A 22,921-nucleotide genomic window follows, 5' to 3' on the forward strand; every position below is an offset into this window, starting at 1 on the left:
GTGGAGAAGACAAGGTTCCGGTTTGGGGTCGAAAAGTTGGTGACGCGTCACGCAGTAGACTTCAACTCTTTTGTTGTTCGTGTCCCGACATAACATATCTCAACCTTCCTGGACGTGCAGCTGTGGCCGAAGGGGGTCGTGTTCCGCAAGTATCGCGGACGTCGCCGACCGCCGGAAACTACCGAACCCGCGCCTCACATCGCTGCGAAAATGTGACGTAGATTTAAGTTATATATCATATGTATGTTAGACTATAAGGTATTTATTTTATGGGCCATGTAGCCTGAAATAAAGGAATAATGATGATGATTATTATTATTATTATAATAGGATTTACGACAGAGCCATTTTTTTTATAAAACATTTAAACTTATTTATAGATAATGCCTGAAAAGTGGCTGGGACTTTATTATAAAAAGGTATACATTTACCCTTAAAGCTATTATGTATCTTATGAAGTCTACTAGAATTAGTTGCAATCCCTTATTTCTAGTGGTATAATAATGAAAATCACTATTAAGAGCAAGAAGGTGACGATTTTTGTGAACTTATATTACTTTTTTTTTATTTTATTTTCATAAATCTACTGACAATGAACAGTCACAATATTTATTCCTTTAAAGTTTTCTTTGAGAGATTGTCTATAACCAAGCTGAAATAAAACACGAACAGCTCTCTTTTGCAGAGCAAACACTATATCAATGTCAGCAGCATGACCCCACAGTAAAATACCGTACGTCATGATGCTGTGAAGATAACTGAAGTATACTAGTCTAGCGGTTGCAACATTCGTGTACTCTCTAATATCTCTAACATCATATGCCGCAGAGCTGAGTCTATCTGCTAGTTGGGCAATATGTGGACCCCACTGAAGCTTTTTATCTAACGTGATACCCAAGAAGACCATAGTGTCCACAAGTTTCAATCTCTGGTCATTTATAAGTACGCTGGTATGTACCTCCACTGTGTTTGGTGTAATGAACCGAAAACACTTTGTTTTTTACTGGTCAAGCGCAGATTATTCGTTTCAAACCAACGCACTATCTTTGACAGTGTATTATTTACCTCGTCATCAATATCTACACGTTAAAAATAAGTGAAGTACCATCAGCAAACAATACAATCTCATGGCTATCATCTACCACAAACGGTAAATCGTTAGTATATATAAGAAACAAGAAAGGACCGAGAATAATACCCTGTGGAACACATAGGTGTTGGAATAGTCCCACAGGTTTACCCGAAGACCGTTTGCCATTTACTTCGACTATCTGAACTTTTCTTACGTTTAAATATGATTTGAACAGATTGAGAGAGGGCTCTATTTCACTCCATAATGCTTTAGTTTTAGGGGTAAAGTTTCATGGTAGACGCAATCAAAAGCGTTGGACAAATCACAAAAAATGCCCAACGCATCCAGTGATTCTTCCCAGGCGTCAAAGATGTGCTCAATGAGTCTAGTACCTGCATTAATTGTTGATAACCCCTAGTGAAACCGAATTGATTTTTGTTTATTAATTTAATATATATTATAGTTAATAATATAATTATTATGTTTCTGGTGTAACAAGATTAGCAGATATGCTCCACAGATCAAAATAAATTTAGACTAATATCACATTTATGTATTTTATCATGCAGTAAATAGAGAGTGGAGGCAGATGATGAGTTCAATGATTTTGCTGTGGAAACAGATACTTTTGTAAAAATATTTTCAAGCATTTTGTTGAAAACTGGTAATCCGATTTCTGCCTGTTAATACTATGGAAGGAAGTTTATTTTGTTCTATGGACTTGATCCCGTGTCTCGGGTTCCCGAGACCACTATTATTAGACCACTCAGCCAGTTTGACTTGGAAGCAGTTGTTGAAAGTAATGATTAAATTTCTGGGACGGGGTCGTGATGGAAAATTCATTGAATTTTCGCCAAGCTCGTACCGTGCGATAAGGAACTTCGTTCCAAAAAAAATCCACACTTTGGTTGCACGTGAAAGAATATTCCTTGATAATCCATACGAAGTATCCTCGCCACGTCGTGTACCCAATGGAAATGTGTAAATTTTTCACAACTTTTTTTTAGAAAATATTTGAAAACCGCGTGTGTTACACATTTAAATAAAATACTTTTTAATGGATTCAAACTCAATAATTCTTTTTATTCTGTTGAAAACTACAACTTGATTCAAAACAGAATCTAACCTGCAGTAGCAAATTGTACAGTCGTATCACAAAGGGATTGCCTTTAGAATCTTTAACAAACTGTTCGTGCTTTCACTTCAAAAATAATATTACAAGAACGTTTGTTTCATATTTATAACTTGATGCTTTCATGCATATCTAGGTTATTTTTTGCCTGTTGGTTATATCTGACCAACAGGCAAAAGAAGAAGAAGAAGGAGAAGAACGCAGAAGGCTTACAATGATTTGTGTATTCAATATTATAATAACTCTTGGAGGATATTGTTGGGGCTGTCTCGTTTTTGTTGTGCCTCAGCAATGTTCGCGGAAGCAAGGGTGGATGAATTCTATGCCATCTTGCGGAAGCGATCGGCTTCATTGAGGCGTAGATTAAGTAGATCAGACAAATGATGGACCCTTTTTGGGACACTGGGTGAGTGGACTTGAGTGGTATTTATGCCCTACTATAAGAGCCTCTAGTATTAATTATTGTAATATAATTGTATACTAACCTAAATTTAAGTTATTTTACCAACATATCTTTTGTATGGATTTTTGTGTCTGATATAAATAAATTATTATTAATATATTATTATTATTAAAGGTTTAATTTCCTAATTTAGGTGTATCAGTTTGTCGAAAAAAGTCTGATATTTATCTAATTAACATTTGTAAAAAGCATTTATATTTTCAAAATGGATTTCTTTAGAATTAAGAAAATCAAGTTTAAGTTATTGAATATCAAAAATCCAGCTATGAATTGACCTTAAAATAATAGATACAACATTTTTTTATCTCTCTCGACCCACGCTTTACTAAGTTATGACTAGAACCAGTTAATATTTCAAGCTTATGCATTACATACAATCTTATCCCAGCTTAATAAGGGCTCTGACCTCGCTTGACCAAAAAGGGTCAGCTGATAACTTGTTACTTTCCTAACGATATCTGTTTATCTGCCTTTCCCAGAGCTCTGTATGATGATGATATTTTATTATAAATATATTAATGATTATGCTTTTTACATCATAGAACTATAATTAAATTATTTATTAATACGGCTTTACTCACGTTTTTGTCGGTGTCGCTACCGACTAGTTTCGGGGTGCACAGAATGTACTCACAATGTCTACTACGTGATCATCCGCACTATGGGTCTTATTGCGAGACGAATAATAATATTTTTTGTGTCAGCAAACAATTAAAAAGCAAATTGATATAAGGTGATTTCCCCTCGCTCATTATATTATAAGTAATGAGCTGCAAATCGAGTACTGGGGAGATTATCACAAACTCAAGTCTTTTAATGCAATTCACTTACAGATGTGTTGCAGTTAACGAATTATTACTGTTCTCAAAACTCTATTAATAATACAAAATCTCAGACGTAGATATGCAATATATAGGTATGCAATATTTTTGAAGACATCAAATAGCTGGAATTGTTAGAATCCTTTGCACATCCGTATTAGGTGCTAGATATATAGAAAGCACCTAATCTTCCGTTAATTTGTGGAGTGCAATTACCATTCTCTCGTATTCGAAGGACATTGTTTTTTTTTTATGAAAATAAGGGACGAGACGAGCAGCACGTTCAGCTGCTGGTAATTGATACGCCATGCCCATAACAATGCAGTGCCGCTCAGGATTCTTGAAAAACCCTATAAATTCTGAGCGGCACTACAACTGCGCTCGTCATCTTGAGACATAAGATGGTAAGCCTCATTTGCTCAGTAATTTCACTAGCTACGGCGCCCTTTAGACCGAAACACAGTAATGTTTACGCATTACGCTTCACGGGAGAAATAGGCGCCGTTGTGGTACCCATAATCTAGCCGACATCCTGTGCAAAGGAGCCAGTGGATGGCTCCATGACGTGGGTAGCGCTTATTAACACATTAAGAAATTAATATAATAATATTGCTGACAATAACTTATAAACCATAAATGTGTAAAACTAATTATTAATGAAGTAGCTATAAAAGTGGGTTAACGTGTATATTTAGAGCAGTGCATTGACTTAAACTAAATGCTACTGCCAGAACTTGCCCACATTATGTTACGAGTACGTATTTATTTCTAACTGGGTTAGTTACTTTGCGTGCCAACTACGGAAAGACTATTTAGGACCGTAATGGTGATTGGCGAGGGTTGAAATATTTAATAGCAGAATTATGTTTAGCCTCTTCAATTTAAATATATGACGTAATAAGGTTTTGAAAGTTTACCTAAGTCTGTGCTTATATTATGTTCTTACATACTTGTACTTCGCTCTGTCAAAATTAAATATTAAAAATTAAATAAATATAACGTAATATCCGAATGATCTCTACAATAAGTGACAATAACATACAAAAATAAGTTTCGTAGACTCCAATATTATTATAAGCTTGATGATAATCATTTTATACTTTCCATACCGGTACCGCCGCAACCGCTAACGGCCGTTCCCAATATACTATCTACAGAGATAAATTACTACCTTATACTGTCAGTAATTAGCTGTCAATAATCTGAAGCTGTCCCAATATACCCGATAAGTCATTCTTATCGCTTTATATAGGGCCGCGTGAATTGCAATTTCCATACAAACTTTATATCGTTGGTAAACTATACATCGTCCCATTTACAGACAGCATGAACACACCTTGAGTTTTTGTCGATAAGTTTATTGAGACAGAATAAAAAACTTCACCTCTACACGAGGCATCCTCAGGACGCGTTGTCTCGCCAAAATCTGGCACGAGACATGTCTCGTGTCAGCGCGTGTGGAGTTGTTTTAAAGACAAATATTGGCGGAATTAACACTAAAGAAGACTTAAATCATTTGTATGAGACAGAATAGTCAACGATAGTTACGATTTTTATCTCAAGTAAGAGATAGTCTGAATATTGGGAACAGCTCTAAGTCCCTGCATTTTAAATCTGTAATATCTTCGAATATATTCACATAAATTACATGCCATATTGATCTATATTAAATGCAAAATGTATATAATTTACGTAATTGGATAAAGTTTTCGTAAATAATCCACTATTTCTCTTAAAAAGTAAAGGATAAAAAATGGTTATTGTGGGTTATTCATAAGAGATAAACATAACTTTTTTGTAGACCTTTTTAAAGTGTACAATACTGTAGTACTTTACTTTAATTTATCTCATAGGTTTAAGGCAGCGTTCGAAATTAAGCGCAAAATGTGTTTATTGGCGACATTACATTAGAAACATCTGAAATTATCAGTTTCTCTACTACATTATGTATGTAAGCCTTCCTCTTAAATCACTCTTTCTACAAAAATCGCATCAAAATCCATTCTCTAGTTTTAAGCATACATAGGGACTGACAGCGGGAAAAACTTTGTTTTATACTATGTAGTGATATAGAATTTAAATTAAAATGGTAATGACGGTATATTATGTTGATTAAAATAATTATAAAGCTAACTTATATGTATGAAGAGAATCCCAATTTCAAAGCAAAAGTGTGATTCGTTATAAAACAATAAGAATTAAAATAAAATCATATCATTTAAAATGCAAATAGCTTATATAAAAACATATGTAATCTATATCTCCACAACACTGAAAACTTTAAAAAAATGCGTAGATATGTTTTTAGTTATTTTATTATTAATTTTGTGTATTGAGATACGTATATCTTTAAAACTATGTGGTAAGGAATATCTAAATCATATTTACCAATGGGAGGCTCATTTGCACGGAATGCCACAACGGCGTATTTTCCGCCCTCAAGGCGACGTAGCTAGTGAAATTACAAGGCAAATGAGACTTAATATCTTATGTCTCAAGGTGACGAGCGCATTTGTAGTGCCGCTCAGTCTTTTTGGGTTTTTGAAGAAACCTGAGCGGTACGTAATTGTAATATGCAGGGCGTATTAATCACCATCAGCTGGACGTCCTGCTCGTCTCCTCCTCATTGTCATAAAAATAATTTATAGTTATTATTGCTTCGAGTGCAACCAGTTGATAATATATAATAGTATTTTGTTCTCAGGTTTGATTTTATCACCACCAAATATACATTTAATTATAATAGTACAATGAAAATATGATAAAGCTACAACCAATGATTATAACTACGTAGAAACAGATCAATAATTGTCAGATGGAACGTGATATTACGCTCAACAAACAGCTCATTATAGCAGATAATTTCAATATTAATATCACCCACGACACGATATAATTAACATACGCTTGTTTATTATAGAGGTTCTCTGTCTGTTTTGTATATCGAAGCAAATCATCGTTAATTATAGAGTTATTATTTCAATAACTTACTTCTACATATAACCACACTGGAATTAATTACTACTACGAGTGCTACTACTGCTACTAACCGTAGGGCCAGCTACGATCCATGCGTAGTTACTTGCCTACGATAAGTTGCATTGATAATTTTTCCATTGCTTACATATTTCTTTGGTTTAGTGAAATATTACTTATTAAAGTTCAATAGTTTTTCAGTTTGTCCATTCCATACTCCCAAAAAATTAATCCTTTTTTCTTTTTAAGACTGAAACTTTGGATTCTAAGTCGCAATTGATGGAATACGTTTTTTTAATGAGAAAGAGAGACGCCCTAACAACTACCTACTACCTTATGGGCACATTAACATGTAGTGCAAAACCGAAAATCGTAGCGGCACTGTGCTTGCGCTCGTTACTCCGAACCATAATTCACTAGTCCAGTGGTTTCACAAGCTGCGGCGTCCAACATACACAAATACCACCTTTACCAGTGCGAGGGTCCTTTGGACCGGATGCCGGCTAGATTATGGGTACCACAAGGGCGCTAAGCATTACTGTGTTTCGGTCTGAAGGGGCCGTAGCTAGTGAAATTACTAGGCAAATGAGACTTGACAGCTTATGTCTCAAGGTGACGAGCGCAATTGTAGTGCGCCGCTGTGTTAATCCATTAATTAATTAATCCATCGTGCTATCAATGAAGTTTCCTATTAGAAAAAAAGAGTTATAAGCAAATCAAGTTACTAGACAAAAACTTTGCGTACAAGAAATATCAGAACACGAACATAATACATACTTATAATGTATGTGTGTGTTTGCGTCGTAGGTATATTGTCAAAGCCGTGATATTACAATTTCACTAGTGATATTATAATTAAACGGTAAATAGTCAATGGACTTCATTTCTTATTATTTAGCGGGCTGGTTTTAGTGACATTGTAATGTTACGGGTACACTTTAGTGATATTATAATTAAACGGTATACTATCAATCTACTTCATTTCTTATAATTTAACTGCCTGGTTTAGTGACATTGTAAGCCAATGATATTTTGACAGTTTTACTGGTTGTTAGTTTATATGGCCGTCTCTGATTGGTCTGTTTCTTGTATATATTGTATAGTCATAATTTTTTATTTATACATTGGTGTGATCAAGTAATTGTTATCTAAGCGAATTGGCCTTTGTTCACTTGTAGGTCGGTATTGGTACTTGGCGACACTGTATGTGTAATAAATATGTTATAGTCATTTGTTCAATCATTCAGTTCTGCATTGTGAAAAACAGATCTATTGCACAAGTACTAAACGAGTTTGTTCGAGGTCTGGCAATAATTTAAATATTGACAGGATTTTCTGAGTTTGAAACTTTTTGCTTTCCGTTCGAACACAGTTTTTTATGATGCAAAAACTTTTCATGCATAATCAAACACTTCACTTCACACAAATGTATCATGAAATGAAAGTTTTGTCATGTTTTTTTTTTTCATTTTTCTTTTTATTTTAAGAAAATAAGATAGGAAACGAGGAGGATGTTCAGCTGATGGTATAAGATACGCCCTGCCATTAAAATGCAGTGCCGCTTAGGGGTCTAGAAAAACCCAAAAAAATCTGAGCGGCACAACAAATACGCTCGTCACCTTGAGACGTAAGTCTCATTTGCACAGTGATTTCACTAGGTACCGTGCCCTTCAGATCGAATCACGGTAATGCTTGCACATTATTGCTTCACGGTAGATGTAGGCGCGGTTGTGGTACCCATAATCTAGCCGATATCCTGTGCAAAGGAGCCTCCCACTGATAAAACGGTCTATTCTTATCATATCTATTTCCTCTCGTCTTTGAAGATACCATATCGTAACATAATATGATACAAAACATTGATGAATGTGAGCATTACACATTTGAATTCATTACTTGTGATGTTAAAAGGCAACAAAACGTTGGGTTAAATAAATATGTAATTTTCACAAAACATATTATGTAAAAATTCATCGATAATTCCGTTAAAGAGTATTTTCTTTATTATGTTTGATCTTAAAAGGCAGTTAATATACAGAATAATTTTTGATATAAAAAACAATTTTATGATTTGTTAAATATATTTTTATTTTAGGGTCACTCAGTCTCCGCAACGTGTACATGGCAATACCAGAAGCCACCGAGCGAGGCAAGCCAGTAGCCATCAAATGTATGTACGACTTAGAAAACGAAGACCTGTACCAAGTGAAGTGGTATCGAGGTGATCGTGAGTTCTACCGGTATTCACCTCGAGACGTGCCGCCGTCGAAAGTTTTCCCTATCCATGGAATAGAAGTTGACGTGAGTTTTCAATATCCATTTTTATAAAAAAACTAGCTCACCCAGCAAACGTTGTATTGCCGATATTGAAATCGCGATACAAAAGTAACTGTTGATCGTAGATGGGTGAAAATTTGAAGTTGTATGTATTTTTAATGTCAACATTCATAATCAAACAAATTAAACAAAAAATGTCAAAAAAAAAATCGTGTGGACCACCCTTAACATTTAGGGGTATGAAAAAGAGATGTTGTCCGATTCTCAGACCTACCCAATATGCACTCAAAATTTCATGAGAATCGGTCAAGCCGTTTCGGAGGAGTTCAAAGTTTAACACCATGACACGAGAATTTTATATATTAGATATGATTTTTAATCAAACAAAACAAATCTTGTAACTACACTTACGATATTATTATTACATTAAATTAAAATTATCGTTACGCGGAAGTGTACCAAGAATACTGGCAGCATTTCCACGTTGGATAGCTAGGCTGATCCGTTGACCGAAATAGTTGCCAGCGCTCAATTCAAAATTTCTTTATTTGAACACAGTCATTTACGATTACATATGGAAACTATCCTGATAGATTTAGATAATCTGTGTTAGAAGAGAATCGTTCATTGGAAGTTAAACAAAACAAAATTAAAAACCTATAATAATGAAGTTATTGTAAGTTAGTTAGTATAGGAAGCTTTTGGAATTCTGTAAATATCAAGTCTTTTGTTATGCTTATTGTAAAGTTATACCGCTTAACAGTTTTTTTAATTTGGTTGTACTGGTAGGGCTCTGGCTGGGAATTAAAAATAAGTGACGGTGATCTTTGCGTAGGTAATTTAAATATAGTTTTAAGCGATTATTTATGAAGTTTTCTAGAATTTTACTTAGTACTGAAGTCCTGAAATCGGCCTGTTGTAATTGACAACGTCCCCATTACCAACCTTGTCAATTATATTAATTTTTTATTTTATCGTTTTAGTAAATAAAGATGAAAGTTAATTGAAGTTATCTTATATTTTCTTCTTATATATCTTATTATTACCTAAAAATCAAAATATAACAAATTGAGATCGATTTAATTACCAAACAAGTGTTTTTACATTAGTAAATAATACTTGTTTGTGACATCAAATCTTTTTAACGACTGTTAAAATGTATTCGAATAAATCAAATGTGCCTATTTTTACAAAGGAGTCTATAAATGCATCACACTCGGGACAGGGATTTTGACAGGTTTCAAAACAGGATATACATAGCTTATTGCCTCATTATCAATTCAAATAATTTAGTCGCGTAGTCCTGGAAATTCGATTGAACTTCTGTTTGGGTATACAGAGAAGTGTCATTGGAGATTATTGAGAATTATTGCTGTTATATATTCAGATCATTATCGAATCAAGTCTACAACGTACTAAAATAACAATTGCCAAAAAAGTGGTGTAAATTATTGTCATATATAAGCAAGGCCATGTTGTGTTTTAAAATAAAAGGCTAATATAGAAAAGGCTAATTTCACGCTGAGGAAAAAGCCGTTACAGATAATATGTCTTAAAACTGTAAAGACATGTTCCTGCGTTTAGGTAACAATAAGTTATGAGTGTTCCAATAACTACATCCATTCGTCGCCCAAACTAAAGCGTCAGAAGAAAATAGTTTGCCCTGTCTGCACTCCAAGAACAAGAACTAAAATAATAAATTTTCTCTCGCAATAGGAATATTGTGATAAATGACTGTGTCACAAATCTCGCGGGATTCTCCTTTGTTATTCATACTATGCGGATTGGAGATTTGACTTTTAGTTTTTTTTAAATAGTTACTTTAAACCTCTTAAGGATTTTACATCTTTATTTCCTACACGAACATTTTGCCTATTTTTCTGTCCATCAAATTTTTTATTAAGATCTTTTTTTAAACTTTTTTATACATACAAGGGCCTACAAAATATTGTAGAAAAAATATTTTATTTTTTCATTTTAATTACCTTAGATTTTACTTTTTAATTTAAAGAGACAAAAAATTTACGGGGATATCATAAAATACTTATAACTATGCATGTTTATATCTATAAAGCGCATTATTTTTTTCTTTGGATCATTTTAGTTTTTAATATAATTTATTTATTCAAACAAAGCAACTCCTATAACTTTTAAATTGAAAATGGATTTTTATACAGAATTCTCGCACTCACTCGGCCCAGTTGTCGCGTCAGACTGAAGGAACTTTCGAAGCGAAAACGCATAGTTTGAATACCATTCTGAATTTCATAATATGGTAATTTCATAATCATTTCATAAACAGAAATTTTTTATGTTAAAAATCCCACATAGAATATGTTATACAGTTAAATTAGTCAATCCTTACGATTTGGCCAGTCGGGTGTTTTTGGGGCGACAAACGGATCTAGGCTAGGTCACATCTCTGTGTAAACGTGTATCCTCGAGTTTCCATCTCGAGCGTAGCTCGGTCACTCAATATTCTTCTGATAAACATAGCTAAGAACAAAATCATGTGTTAGACAAAACAGAATGGTTCAATGATTATTTTAAAATAAGAATTTCAGCTTTTCAATAGAAGTTAGTTATTTTAGTATAGGAATAATATCTATATATATAAAAAAAAAGTCGTGTTAGTTACACCATTTATAACTCAAGAACGGCTAGACCATTTTTTCTGTTGTTTGATTTTTTGGGTTACTCTTAGTCCGGAATAGGATAATAAGTAATAAAATATCGAAAAAATCACATAAAAATATTATTAAAAAAACATTTATTTTCTCATACATTTTATATGGATTGACATTTTCATGACATCTCGAGAATAGAAAGAATTCAATGAAGTTTTTTGTTAGTTTCACGCTACATGAGTAATAAAATACAACTGACAGTGCACGTCATTTTATCCAAGTTGACTGGTGGGTGCAATGACGTAATATAACATTCTAAACATAAGATGTATAGAATATCATTGGGTGGGTGTGTTTCTTTCGAGTTTCTATTAGCTTATTGTGCCATCTTTCCCGACATAGACGTAATGCAACTAGGATTCGAAACATTGCGAATTGGACTGACGAAGAACAAGAAATTGCAGGTAAAAAGCACCGCATTAGTATGGGCTCGACGTTGTGTTTCTGAATCACAAGAGCAAAGCGAGTCAGTCAGTAAACCTCAGAGATCAACAACTAGATAATTTTCGACGCACAAGAAGAAGTTTATGAAGTACTGATTTGAATCGAGCAGCGTTTCGATACGATTGCAGTACTGATTACCGCTTGCATACTAGCGTTCACACTGGGTCGATTGACGTTGTTTGCAAGTATTTTCCGGAGAAACGCCAGGATTGTGCTGCCTTAGTGGGAAACTACCAAATCACGACATTTTCTAGCAAACACTCAAAAATACAACGTTTGTTTCCAAATGTTCTCATGGGGGGCAGACATTGTCTAAGAACGACGATTTAATCCGATATTCAGGGTATTAATTTATTGTTATTCCTACACACAATACAGTAGAAGAATAACATACCTACTTTACTTATTCCTATGTATTATGTATGCTAATTCTAAAAATAAGTGTTAACAAATCAGTAATACGGACTTTGCTTTTGATTTTGTAGATACAAGGACAGATTCACCATTGAATTGGATCATTGCAATCTCTCGAAGATGCACACCAAAAATTTTAACAATTATATTTCATAATAGCAATTCTTCATGATCTGCAGCAACTACTTCATGAACATTTTGCATGTCGAGTTAGCCCGCAAATCTTTAATTTCCGATTCATCTTGCATTCGCCATGACCTTTTGTGGTCTGAATCTAGAAAATCCATTTCCCATGGTCAAATATCTCTGGAACCATAAGGCGTAGAGACTTGAAATTTGGTAGGAATATTCCTTTCGTCGAGTAGAGTCAGCTAAGAACGGATTTTACGAAATTCCATCGGGGAGAGTTTTTTTTAACAGAACCACGTCTGTCGGGTCCGCTAGTTTAATAAAAGAATTAATTAGCACTGAATAAATATAAAGCATTATTATATATCTAGCTAGTTCGTTATCTATTATTGATATTCACCAGTCGGTTATTCACCTGTGTTTCGGTCTGAAGAGCGCCGTAGTTAGTGAAATTACTGGGCAAATGAGACTTAAAAATCTTATGTCTCAAGGTGACGAGCGCAATTGTAGTGCGACCCAGAATTTTGGTTTTTCAAGAATCCTGAGTGGCACTGCATTGTAATGGATAGGGCGTATCAATTACCATCAGCTGAACGTCCTGCTCGTCTCGGCCTTTATATTCATAAAAAATAAGCTAGAAAGTTTCTTTTGAGTATGTCTGTGAGCGTGCTAGGTGCCTTCTTTATTATTATAACTGTAGAGCTTACATTAATGATTATTTAATACAGCGTGACGAGAGTGATGCAATGCGGTTGACGATAAAGGCAGCGACGCAGGAAGTCAACGGGAGGTATACTTGCGAGGTGTCCGCAGACGCGCCCTCCTTCCTCACAGCTCAGGTGCACGGAACTCTGAGAGTCGTAGGTAAGTTTATCGTAGATTTATCAAAGTATGTAATTGGAAGTATGGATTGTCTGTATTCAAAAGGTGATGCTTCTTCTATATGGTAAGTGCTTCAGCCAAACGCGCTCGCCGAACATGTAGAGCACTCCGAATCCGATCCTATAGGGCCTGAAGGAGCTTTGATCTTAATAACTCCTAATAAAAATATAATTATAATAATGATCAATTACAAAAGGTATGCAAAAGTAAACAAAATGGACAAATCGTAAGTAGAGGTGCTATCAGGTATTTAGTGAGTATTGCTTAGTATGTAGATGTTCATTCATGTGTATATGATGACATTCATTGTTGTTATTTGGTTGAGTTCTGGTCCATGCTCGCTTTAAAGACACTTCTAAAATACATTATAAAAATAAGGTATCTGTACTTATAATATTTATTAAGAAATCGAACTTAACAAAAACATTATATAGCTACTATATACAATATTGTTCTGGGAGAAAGGCCAATAAACAAGTCTACCTGACAATCGTGTGAGTGGTAGACACTTGGCCGTTTACCCCTCTTATATTAAAAAAATGGGGGAACAAGTTAAATTCAATAGTCATGTCGATATTTTCATAAGCAACTCATAGCATTATAAATATAAAAAAATCAAAATATCCATATTGAATTAAATTAGAAGTAAACTCAAGGAGGTGTCCCAACTAAATACTTAAGTTTATTAGAAGCGATAAACGGACAAGTTGCTCAACGTATAGAAAGTTAGAACGTGTTCTATGGACATCCATAATAACAATTATTAAGAGATGCTTTACCGGACTTAAAATTGGCTGTATGCTATATGTTCAGTGATACCGCAGCATTTCAATAAACTAGCTGTCATCGTCATTTTAGCCGGAAGACGTCCGCTGCTGGACAAAGGCCGCCTCCAAAGATGATGATGTACCATGATGATCGGTCCTGCGCTGCCCTCATCCAACCTATTCCGGCGATCTTGATCAGATCATCGGTCCATCTGCCAACACTACGTCTTCCGGTACGTGGTCGTCATTCGAGGACTTTAGTGCCCCAACGGCCATCTGTCCATCGAGCTATGTGCCCTGCCCACTGCCATTTCAGTTTCGCAGCCACTGGGCTATGTTGGTGAATCTCCTCATTTCTGATTTGATCACGCTGGGACAGTCTGAGCAAAGCCCTCTCTATTGACCTCTAACCGACCATAAGGTTCCTCATAAGTTACTGACCACGTCTGTGTTCCTTATGTCACCACTAGCATAACATACACTGATTAAAAACTTTCGTCTTCAGACACTGGTATTATTATGCCACAAAGTGGCTGTGCCAGACAAGAATTTTCATGTAGAATGCCATTATTAAGTATTAATTATATTCAAATACAAATCAACATAAAAATCTAAAGTAAAGACCTTTAAGAAGTTGTTAATATAAAAGTTAAATGGAACTGTTGAACACATGCGTCTGAATGAGCCATAAATTAATTCTAATCTACTTAGCAATATAATGCAAGTCCCTAACGAAATTTTAATTTCGGCTTAAGTAGCAGATTATATTATCGTAAATAGTATTTTTTATATTCAACCATTGCTGTATTGAGACAATCAATACTTATAGTTCTACAATTTTTTTCTTCGTTAGATTTACTTCACTTAATGATCTGCAATTATCATAAGACTAACAACTTTAATGTCAACTGAAGAAAAAAACTTGTAAATATAATTTGCAAAGATGCTGCTAGGTATATGTGGTAATTTTCAATTTTCTTTTCTGCTTTTGCTTCTCACAACTGTGTTTTTTTGACGAAATTATAGTACGGTAAACAATGCTTTTATAGGCCGTAGAGTATAGACTTCATCAAAGACTCAATAAAGTCGTTTCCGACTCGTGGTCACACCTGTTTGTCACACCAGTGTGACTACGAGTAATTTTTAATTTTAAACATGAAAGTTTTAGTGCAGGCACTCCACTGCACACTAAACAAAATAATTAACAAAAATTGTGTGTCTTAAATGAGGACGTGCAAATTATTGGCATTGAAAAAAGCCCAAGGAAAAAGAGGCAAATTGAAAAAGATAAATTGTTTATTAATGCGTAAACGAAATATATATCTTTAGGCCATTTTTATGGAAATACTACGTTAGTTAAAATACTTATGTACAAATGTTATACATCTTGCCTATTTTGGCAGATTGTACTTATCACACCACTAACGTTAACATATAAAAAGTGTAGTGAAAACCGTGGTGTGAAGACGAGGAAAAAAACATTTTCCGTCCATAGTCATTCGTTATCTAAACTATCGAGAATGTCGAGATCATGAGAATATAAATTGACACATCACTTATATCAATTACCAATTATTATGATTTAATAACTCAGAACTGCTAAGTGAGACTTTTCTGTCGGCACTTACTAAGTGATCGCCTCTTTCCGCTTGTGCAACTTATGTATCGCAAACTTATTCTACTTATACATTTTTCACTTACTCTGCTCACGCATTTTTCGCTTAGCGTTAAAAATAGTAACGCGAATTCCATTCCATTACTATAAAATTCAAAAACTAAGCTTAATAATAAGAGTTTATCAAAAAATCATATATAATATGATAATATCCGGACGACCGAGTCTTGCTCGGATTTTTAAGAAAGCACAAAACTTGAACAAAAACAAAAACTAATAGGACATCTGGATTCGAACCGGGGTTTTCTGTTTTCTGGATCACCCAATGTCCTATCTGAGCTATTATAGCCTTGTACATAGTGGCAAAATTTACCTTTGCATTTTAATGTTATTGTAGCTGTTTCTCATTAAAACACGGTTAAAACCACATGTTTTAAAATTGAAACCTAGTATGATCGATTTTACGCCCCCGAAATCCCCTGTACACTAAATTTTATGAAAAGCATTGTAGCCGTTTCCGAGATTCAGATTATATAAATACAAGAATTGCTCGTTTAAAGATATAAGATGATCAAGATAAAATCATATGATTTCAAATTTAATTAATTCAAGTTATAAAAATATATGTGAAACATTTAGGACACGTGCCTTGGGAAGTTGCTTGTGGTTTAAAGGTTAGTCGACAGTTGTGAAATTTCGACAGCTGTGTACTAAGCAAACAATGCTTGTTGTGCAGAAGTTTTGTTTTTGTTTCGCTTGGACGTTAACCGAAGATTGTTCCTATAGTAAAGTTGTATAACAATTACGACATGCTGTTTAAAATGCAGCGTCATGTACCGAGTCGGCTTCTCTCTCCCTCAAATATATGCGAAGGGAACGATGGCTGGTCCATGTGTCAACTCTCTTCTCTGATCCGATTACAAATTATCACAGTCATCAAGTAACAGAGGACCATCATGATCACGAAGACACCTTACACAAACATTGAATTCAAACTCTAAAGATTGATGCATCCAATATACGATAATTTATATTTATATAGGCTATTCTTTATTACTTTTTATGAAATATTTGATATTTAAAATGGTTTTCACTTTGCACACGATTCATACACATATTGGATCAGCACCTTACCAACTAATTTGTTTCGTAAACTACTCTATTGATTGAAAAGAGTGGCCGTTGAGTTTATTATATGTCATCTCACGAGCTGTACTTTTTACAACATATGGTAGATTCAGTAATTTAAAATAAATATTTATAGTTACGATTCAAAGGGCTCAGTTTAAGCCTAATTGAATAAAATTTATTTTACTTTGACTTAAAATATAAAAAAAAAACAAAATATGTAATTTATAGTAATGTAGGAATAAAATTTAGCGCGCTTTTCTCTCGTCAATTGGTGTAATTGACTTTTAAACGACATTTATTTATTAGTCTATGCTACATTGCATGTTGTTTAATACAAAGATTTTGAAGCGATTTTTGGTTTCAGATCTTCCAAAAGGGGATCCAGAGTTGAACGGCTTAAAGCCAAGTTATCGGCCAGGGATGAAGCTCAAAGCAGAATGTATTAGTCGCGACTCCATGCCACCGGCTAATCTGTCATTCTTTGTGAATAATGAACCCGTAAGTATTGCAATAAAACTTCTTCTGGGATTAAGCAATTAAAATTGTAAAATACTAAAATTTACGAACCATAAGTACTCGAACGGCTGGCTCAGTTGGAAAGAGCGCTCTGACGGAACCCAAGAGATCGCGGATTTGAGTCTCACATCGTTTATAAATTTTGGTTTGAAATTTAATTTGTATCTTTTTGGGATGTTTTGAATTGGTTTTTATGAAACGAAAACGTATAATAGTAAAAACAGACAACTAATAACGACAAATAAATGTATTGATAGATGATATGCGTTTCTATATAGTTTCCCTATCCTTCGTCTCCTTTTTGTGCTATCCCTAGGTCACTGGTTCTAACCCGGCTTGAAGGACCACTTTCATGTTTGTTTTTTCTTAATCTCTGTAGTCACTGAGGGTGCACTGACTACATTAAATTAGTTTTTTCACTGTATAACATGATTGAAATAAAGATGGCCAAGGCAGAAGTCAACGAGGTTGTAAAAACTATGTAATACCGAAAGTGTGCGATTTTCGATAAGCATATAACAATAAACAGTTTGTAGCGTCCTTACAGTCTACAGTCGTATTTGGACCAAAAGCAAAATTTTTTGGCATTTATGTTTCGGTTCAGAAATACAGCAGGCTCGGCTTTGCGAGGTAATTAATGTATCTAGCGAAACGTGCAGGGAGTGCAAGTTCGCATTTTTGTGTAATTACCGGTGGTGTCTGCTACTGGTATTAACGAGAACAACTCCTGTAAGTAACGCTGAGTGGGGTAGTGGGCTTGATTAACTGCACGCCTTTGAAACACCAGAAGAAACACAGAAACATACGTCATCCGCCTTTAAGTAAGTTAATAAAGTAAAGGTACTGACAATGAACATATAAGTATGTTTATGTAAATTCCGAGTTCCCTAAGAATTTCCTCCAGCAAACCACCCAGGCCTTTGGTGGTGCGATTTCTACGCCGTGAAACCCGTGAACAATTCTATAAATCTGCTAAGTCAAGACGATTATCGACCGCGGATGTTGGTGTTACTGGTTCACCCAAAAATATATATGTGAATGAGCGATTGACAAAAGCCAACCGAATCTTATTTCGTGAATGCAGAAAACGCTTTAAGGATGCTGGATTTAAATATTGTTGGACAAAAGGAGGCTCTATTTTGGTTAAGAAGATTGAAGGTAAAGGCAAAGGCTCCGAAGTCATTAATATTAAAATAATCGAAGATATTGATCGCGTTCTCGGTTCTCAGAATTTGCTTCCAGACCAACAGCAACAAACTACACAGTAAGCAGTGTATTTCCCTGACATCATTGAATAAGTTCTTCGTGATCTCTTTATGTACTTTTGATTTGCAAAGTTTATTTTTGGCTTTTTATTTTGTTAATTACTTTTTCAATACAAACTATACACGAAACACACCCACAACATATAACACAACACAAAACACTCACGCTACCTTCCAAACACCAACTGTTTTATCACATTTAAATATTCACTTCACCTGCTATATCTCTCATAAATACTTAACCGAACTAGTAAATTTAAGTAAATTACATATTATATATTATACTACATCTGGACTATCTTGGTTCAGTATGGATATTTTTCAAAATCTTATGATTGATAACCATGACAATGGCTAATTCGGAAATTCTTAGAGAACTCGATACGCCCGATGACTTTTGCCATATTGCACATAGTCCTGACTGTTGTAGAACTCTTGTTAACACTAAATTTGATATTAAAATTCTGACCTTTAATATCAGAAGTATCCAACGTAATTTCGATAGCTTTTTGGTGACCCTGTCTAGATTTAGTATGCTCTTTGACGTTATAGTATTGACCGAATGCTGGATACATGAGGACACTACCATACCCCAAATAGAGGGATACAATTTTTTTAGAACTAATAAATACATAAATAGAGCAGGAGGCGTAGTTGCTTATGTAAATGAACGTTGGTCACCGCAAGTTGATGAGCCCGTTTTTGAAGATTCAAATTGCTTAAAAATTACTTTAAAAAATCAACTTGTCGTACTAGCCCTATATCGATCGCCGTCATTTATAAATACATCGCCTTTTCTAGATTCTCTAGCTACAGTAATCCAAGATATTAAAGATGCTCGTTGTGTAATTGTTGCTGGGGATATTAATATTAATATTTGCTCTAATGATGATAGTCAAATGGCTACTTGCGCGAAATATCTGTGTTTGTTAGCAGAGCTAAACCTTCAGCCTATCGTAAATAAACCGATACGAATTAATTCGTGCCTAGATCACATTCACGTAACTTCTAAGTACCACTCGGAGTCAGTTATTTACAAATCAGATATTACAGATCATGATATTGTAATTGCCGGAATAGTAACTAAAGATACCAAGAGCTAGAGCGCATTGTAGAAGAATTAAGACAGGCTGACTGGACAGAAGTCTATAATAGCATTGATATAAACAAAGCAGTATCTGTTTTTGATACTATTCTAACAAACATTATAAGCAAACATTTAGAAGAGAAACGAATAAGTCGATCCAGAATTACTTTCAAGCCTTGGATGACGCCTGGTCTAATTAGGTGTGCTAGGCACAAAGATCGCTTACATTTACACTTACGTAAGAATCCCAACAATAACACGGTCAAACTCATTTACACACGTTATCGAAATTTTTACTATGATCTTTTGCGAAAACTAAAACACAAACATGAGTCATTTGAATTGGAAAAAAACAAACACGACCCTAAAAAGCTCTGGAAGAGTATAAGAACAATTTCCCACACCAAGAAAATAAATCAAGTACCACTAGAACTCACCAATATTAAAGATACTGTAACGGAATCTCTGGATTATTCCAATGAATATTTTGCAGGCATAGGTAAAACTCTTGCAAACAAGATACTCACAGCATGCAATGAAACAGAAGTTTCACTCGCTAGTAAGATAATACTCGAAAATACTCCAACGCAATCATTTTTCTTAGGACCCACTGATGAACGAGAAATTGAATCCTTGATAAGTAACTCTAATCTTGACAGTGCTCCTGGACTGGATGGAATATCAAACCGCCTTTTGAATATTAGCAAAAAATATATTACTCCCCCCCTGACGAGCATATGTTTTAATCTAAGTTTATCTCAAGGCATTTTTCCTACTGCCTGGAAAATGGCTGCAATTGTTTCTATTCATAAGTCGGGTAACAAATTGAATCCTACGAACTATAGACCGATTTCTTTATTAGGATCATTCTCAAAAATTTTGGAAAAACTAGTACACAAGCGATTGACAAGTTTTCTTGACGCACATAAAATAATATCTGACAGACATTTCGGGTTTCGCACTAAAAAATCAACGGAAAACGCTGTAGACTTAGTAACAAAAATTATTTCTTCCAAACTAGATAAGCAGCAAGCATGTATCGGTGTATTTTTATACCTCGCGAAGGCTTTTGATACAGTCTGTATTCCTATACTTTTACGAAAACTTGAGCTCCTAGGTATTCGAGGTAATTGCCTGAACTGGTTCAAAAGCTATTTAATGTGCCGAACTCAGTGTGTTATAGTGGATCATAAGAAAAGCAATCCAAGTACAATAGATTTTGGCGTCCCCCAAGGAAGTATATTAGGCCCCACGTTATTCCTTTTGTATGTAAATGACATCAAAACTAAAGTATCCAGCTCTGACGTCATCTGTTATGCCGATGATACAGCTCTTTTATTTTACGGGAAAAACTGGGATACTGCACTACACACAGCGGAACAAGGAATGAGGAATATTGCAACTTGGCTACAAAATAATCTTCTCACTTTAAATCTCACTAAAACACAGTACATCTGTTTCCATAAAACGAAAACTTCATCCCCTTCCCACATTTTTGATATTAAAGTCCACACATGTCCTGTTGCTCTATCTGGCCCTTGCTCTTGCAATAGTTTAAGTAGAACTACTCATATAAAATACTTAGGAGTCGTCATGGACGAAAACTTAAACTTTAAGCAACATCTTAATACAACAGCGAAAAGAGTCCGCAAGCTGATCTATATTTTTAAGAACTTACGCGCTTCGGCATCTTTAAATCTGCTAAAAACCATTTATTTTGCAATCGGTCAATCTGTATTATCTTATTATCACCGTATGGGGAGGGGCGGCTACTTCACACATGATACTCTTAGAAAGAGCACAGAGAGCTGTCCTTAAAGTGATTTTTAAAAAACCTATTAGATACCCAACACATAAACTATATAAAGACTTAGAACTTCTTTCTGTCCGAGGTATATTTATCTTGCGTGTTATGACAAGCATGCATAAGGAGGTCTTGAATTTGCCTAATTATAAAAACCTACTAGATAGCCGTTCGTACAAGATTCCAACACCAATAATAAATACAACATTTGCAAGTAGATTTAGCCCATTCTTACATACATATATATACAACAAGGTAAATTTAAAATGTTCTATTAAAAATTTCTCGGTCCATCAGGTCAAATTTAAAATAAAGAGATGGTTACACACACTCACTTATGCAGACATGGAAGCTATTCTTAAAGTGATAGCTTAGCATTCATATAATGTTAATACTTTGTAACATGATTAATCAGATACTCACACTCACTCACACCCACCCTCACACACACACACACACACACACATACACACACACTCAGAGACACACACGTGTACACACACACATATACAGAGTGCACTTTTTGACCTTTCGGTACATATTGTTAACCTTAGGATGTAAATTGGTTGCCTACAGGACAGGCTACGCCTAGTGTAGGGACCAAATATAATGTAATATTATGTGATAAAGTGTCTGTATATAATAAATAAATAAATAAACTATAGATAAATAAATTAAAATAAATAAATATATCGTTGTACCCATAGCACAGGCTATGCCTAATTTGGGGCAATATAATTTGAAGAAAAGTGTGTCAATATTATTATTATTATAAGTCGAAGTCAGTATTATTAGAATAAAACCGCTGATTATAATATTCCATCGCAATCGTTAACTTTAAATTGTTAAATTGTTATTTTAATCCATCTATGATTGATTTACGGCCATTTTCAATTACCTATCTATCCTTAGTTTAACTTACTAGAGGAAGACAAATCTATCCTTTTACGCTTACTTACGGCCGTTCCCAATATTCAGTCTATCTCTTACTTGAGATAAAAATCGTAACCATCGTTGACTTTTCTGTCCCAATAAACTTATCTACGGTAACATACCTTATTCGTACACCCTGTCTGTCGATGGGATGACGTATAGCTTACCAGCGATAGAAGTTTGTATGGAAATTGCAATTCACGCGTCACAATATAAGGCGATAAGAATGACTTATTGGGTATATTGGGACAACTTCAGATTATTGACAGCTAATTACTGACAGTAGAAGGTAGTATTTTATCTCTATCTGTAGGTAGTATATTGGGAACGGCTGTTACATTTTAATAACCTATCGACAGATAGCATTGGACTATAACTAATAACAAACTATATTGGACATAACTATGGATAGATAAGATCTTGTCATTAAGCGATAATAGCAATCTATCCGTAACTAGAGATACGTTATCGAAAACGGCCGCTATGGAATGTATAATAATTAGTGA

At 34.6% G+C, this 22,921-nt stretch overlaps 1 protein-coding gene across 1 annotated transcript in view; it reads left to right on the forward strand.

Moving 5' to 3' along the window:
• The window catches only part of LOC126971805 (uncharacterized), a 44,199-nt gene that overhangs the window by 12,195 nt on the left and 9,083 nt on the right, over positions 1-22,921 (forward strand). Inside the window, exons 2-4 of the mRNA XM_050818231.1 lie at positions 8,560-8,765; positions 13,144-13,279; positions 17,175-17,308. Coding sequence (XP_050674188.1) covers positions 8,560-8,765; positions 13,144-13,279; positions 17,175-17,308 — 476 coding nt within the window. The remainder of the gene's footprint in view (positions 1-8,559; positions 8,766-13,143; positions 13,280-17,174; positions 17,309-22,921) is intronic.

This window comes from Leptidea sinapis, chromosome 24 (assembly GCF_905404315.1).
Source record: "Leptidea sinapis chromosome 24, ilLepSina1.1, whole genome shotgun sequence".
Taxonomy (NCBI): Eukaryota; Metazoa; Arthropoda; class Insecta; order Lepidoptera; family Pieridae; genus Leptidea; species Leptidea sinapis.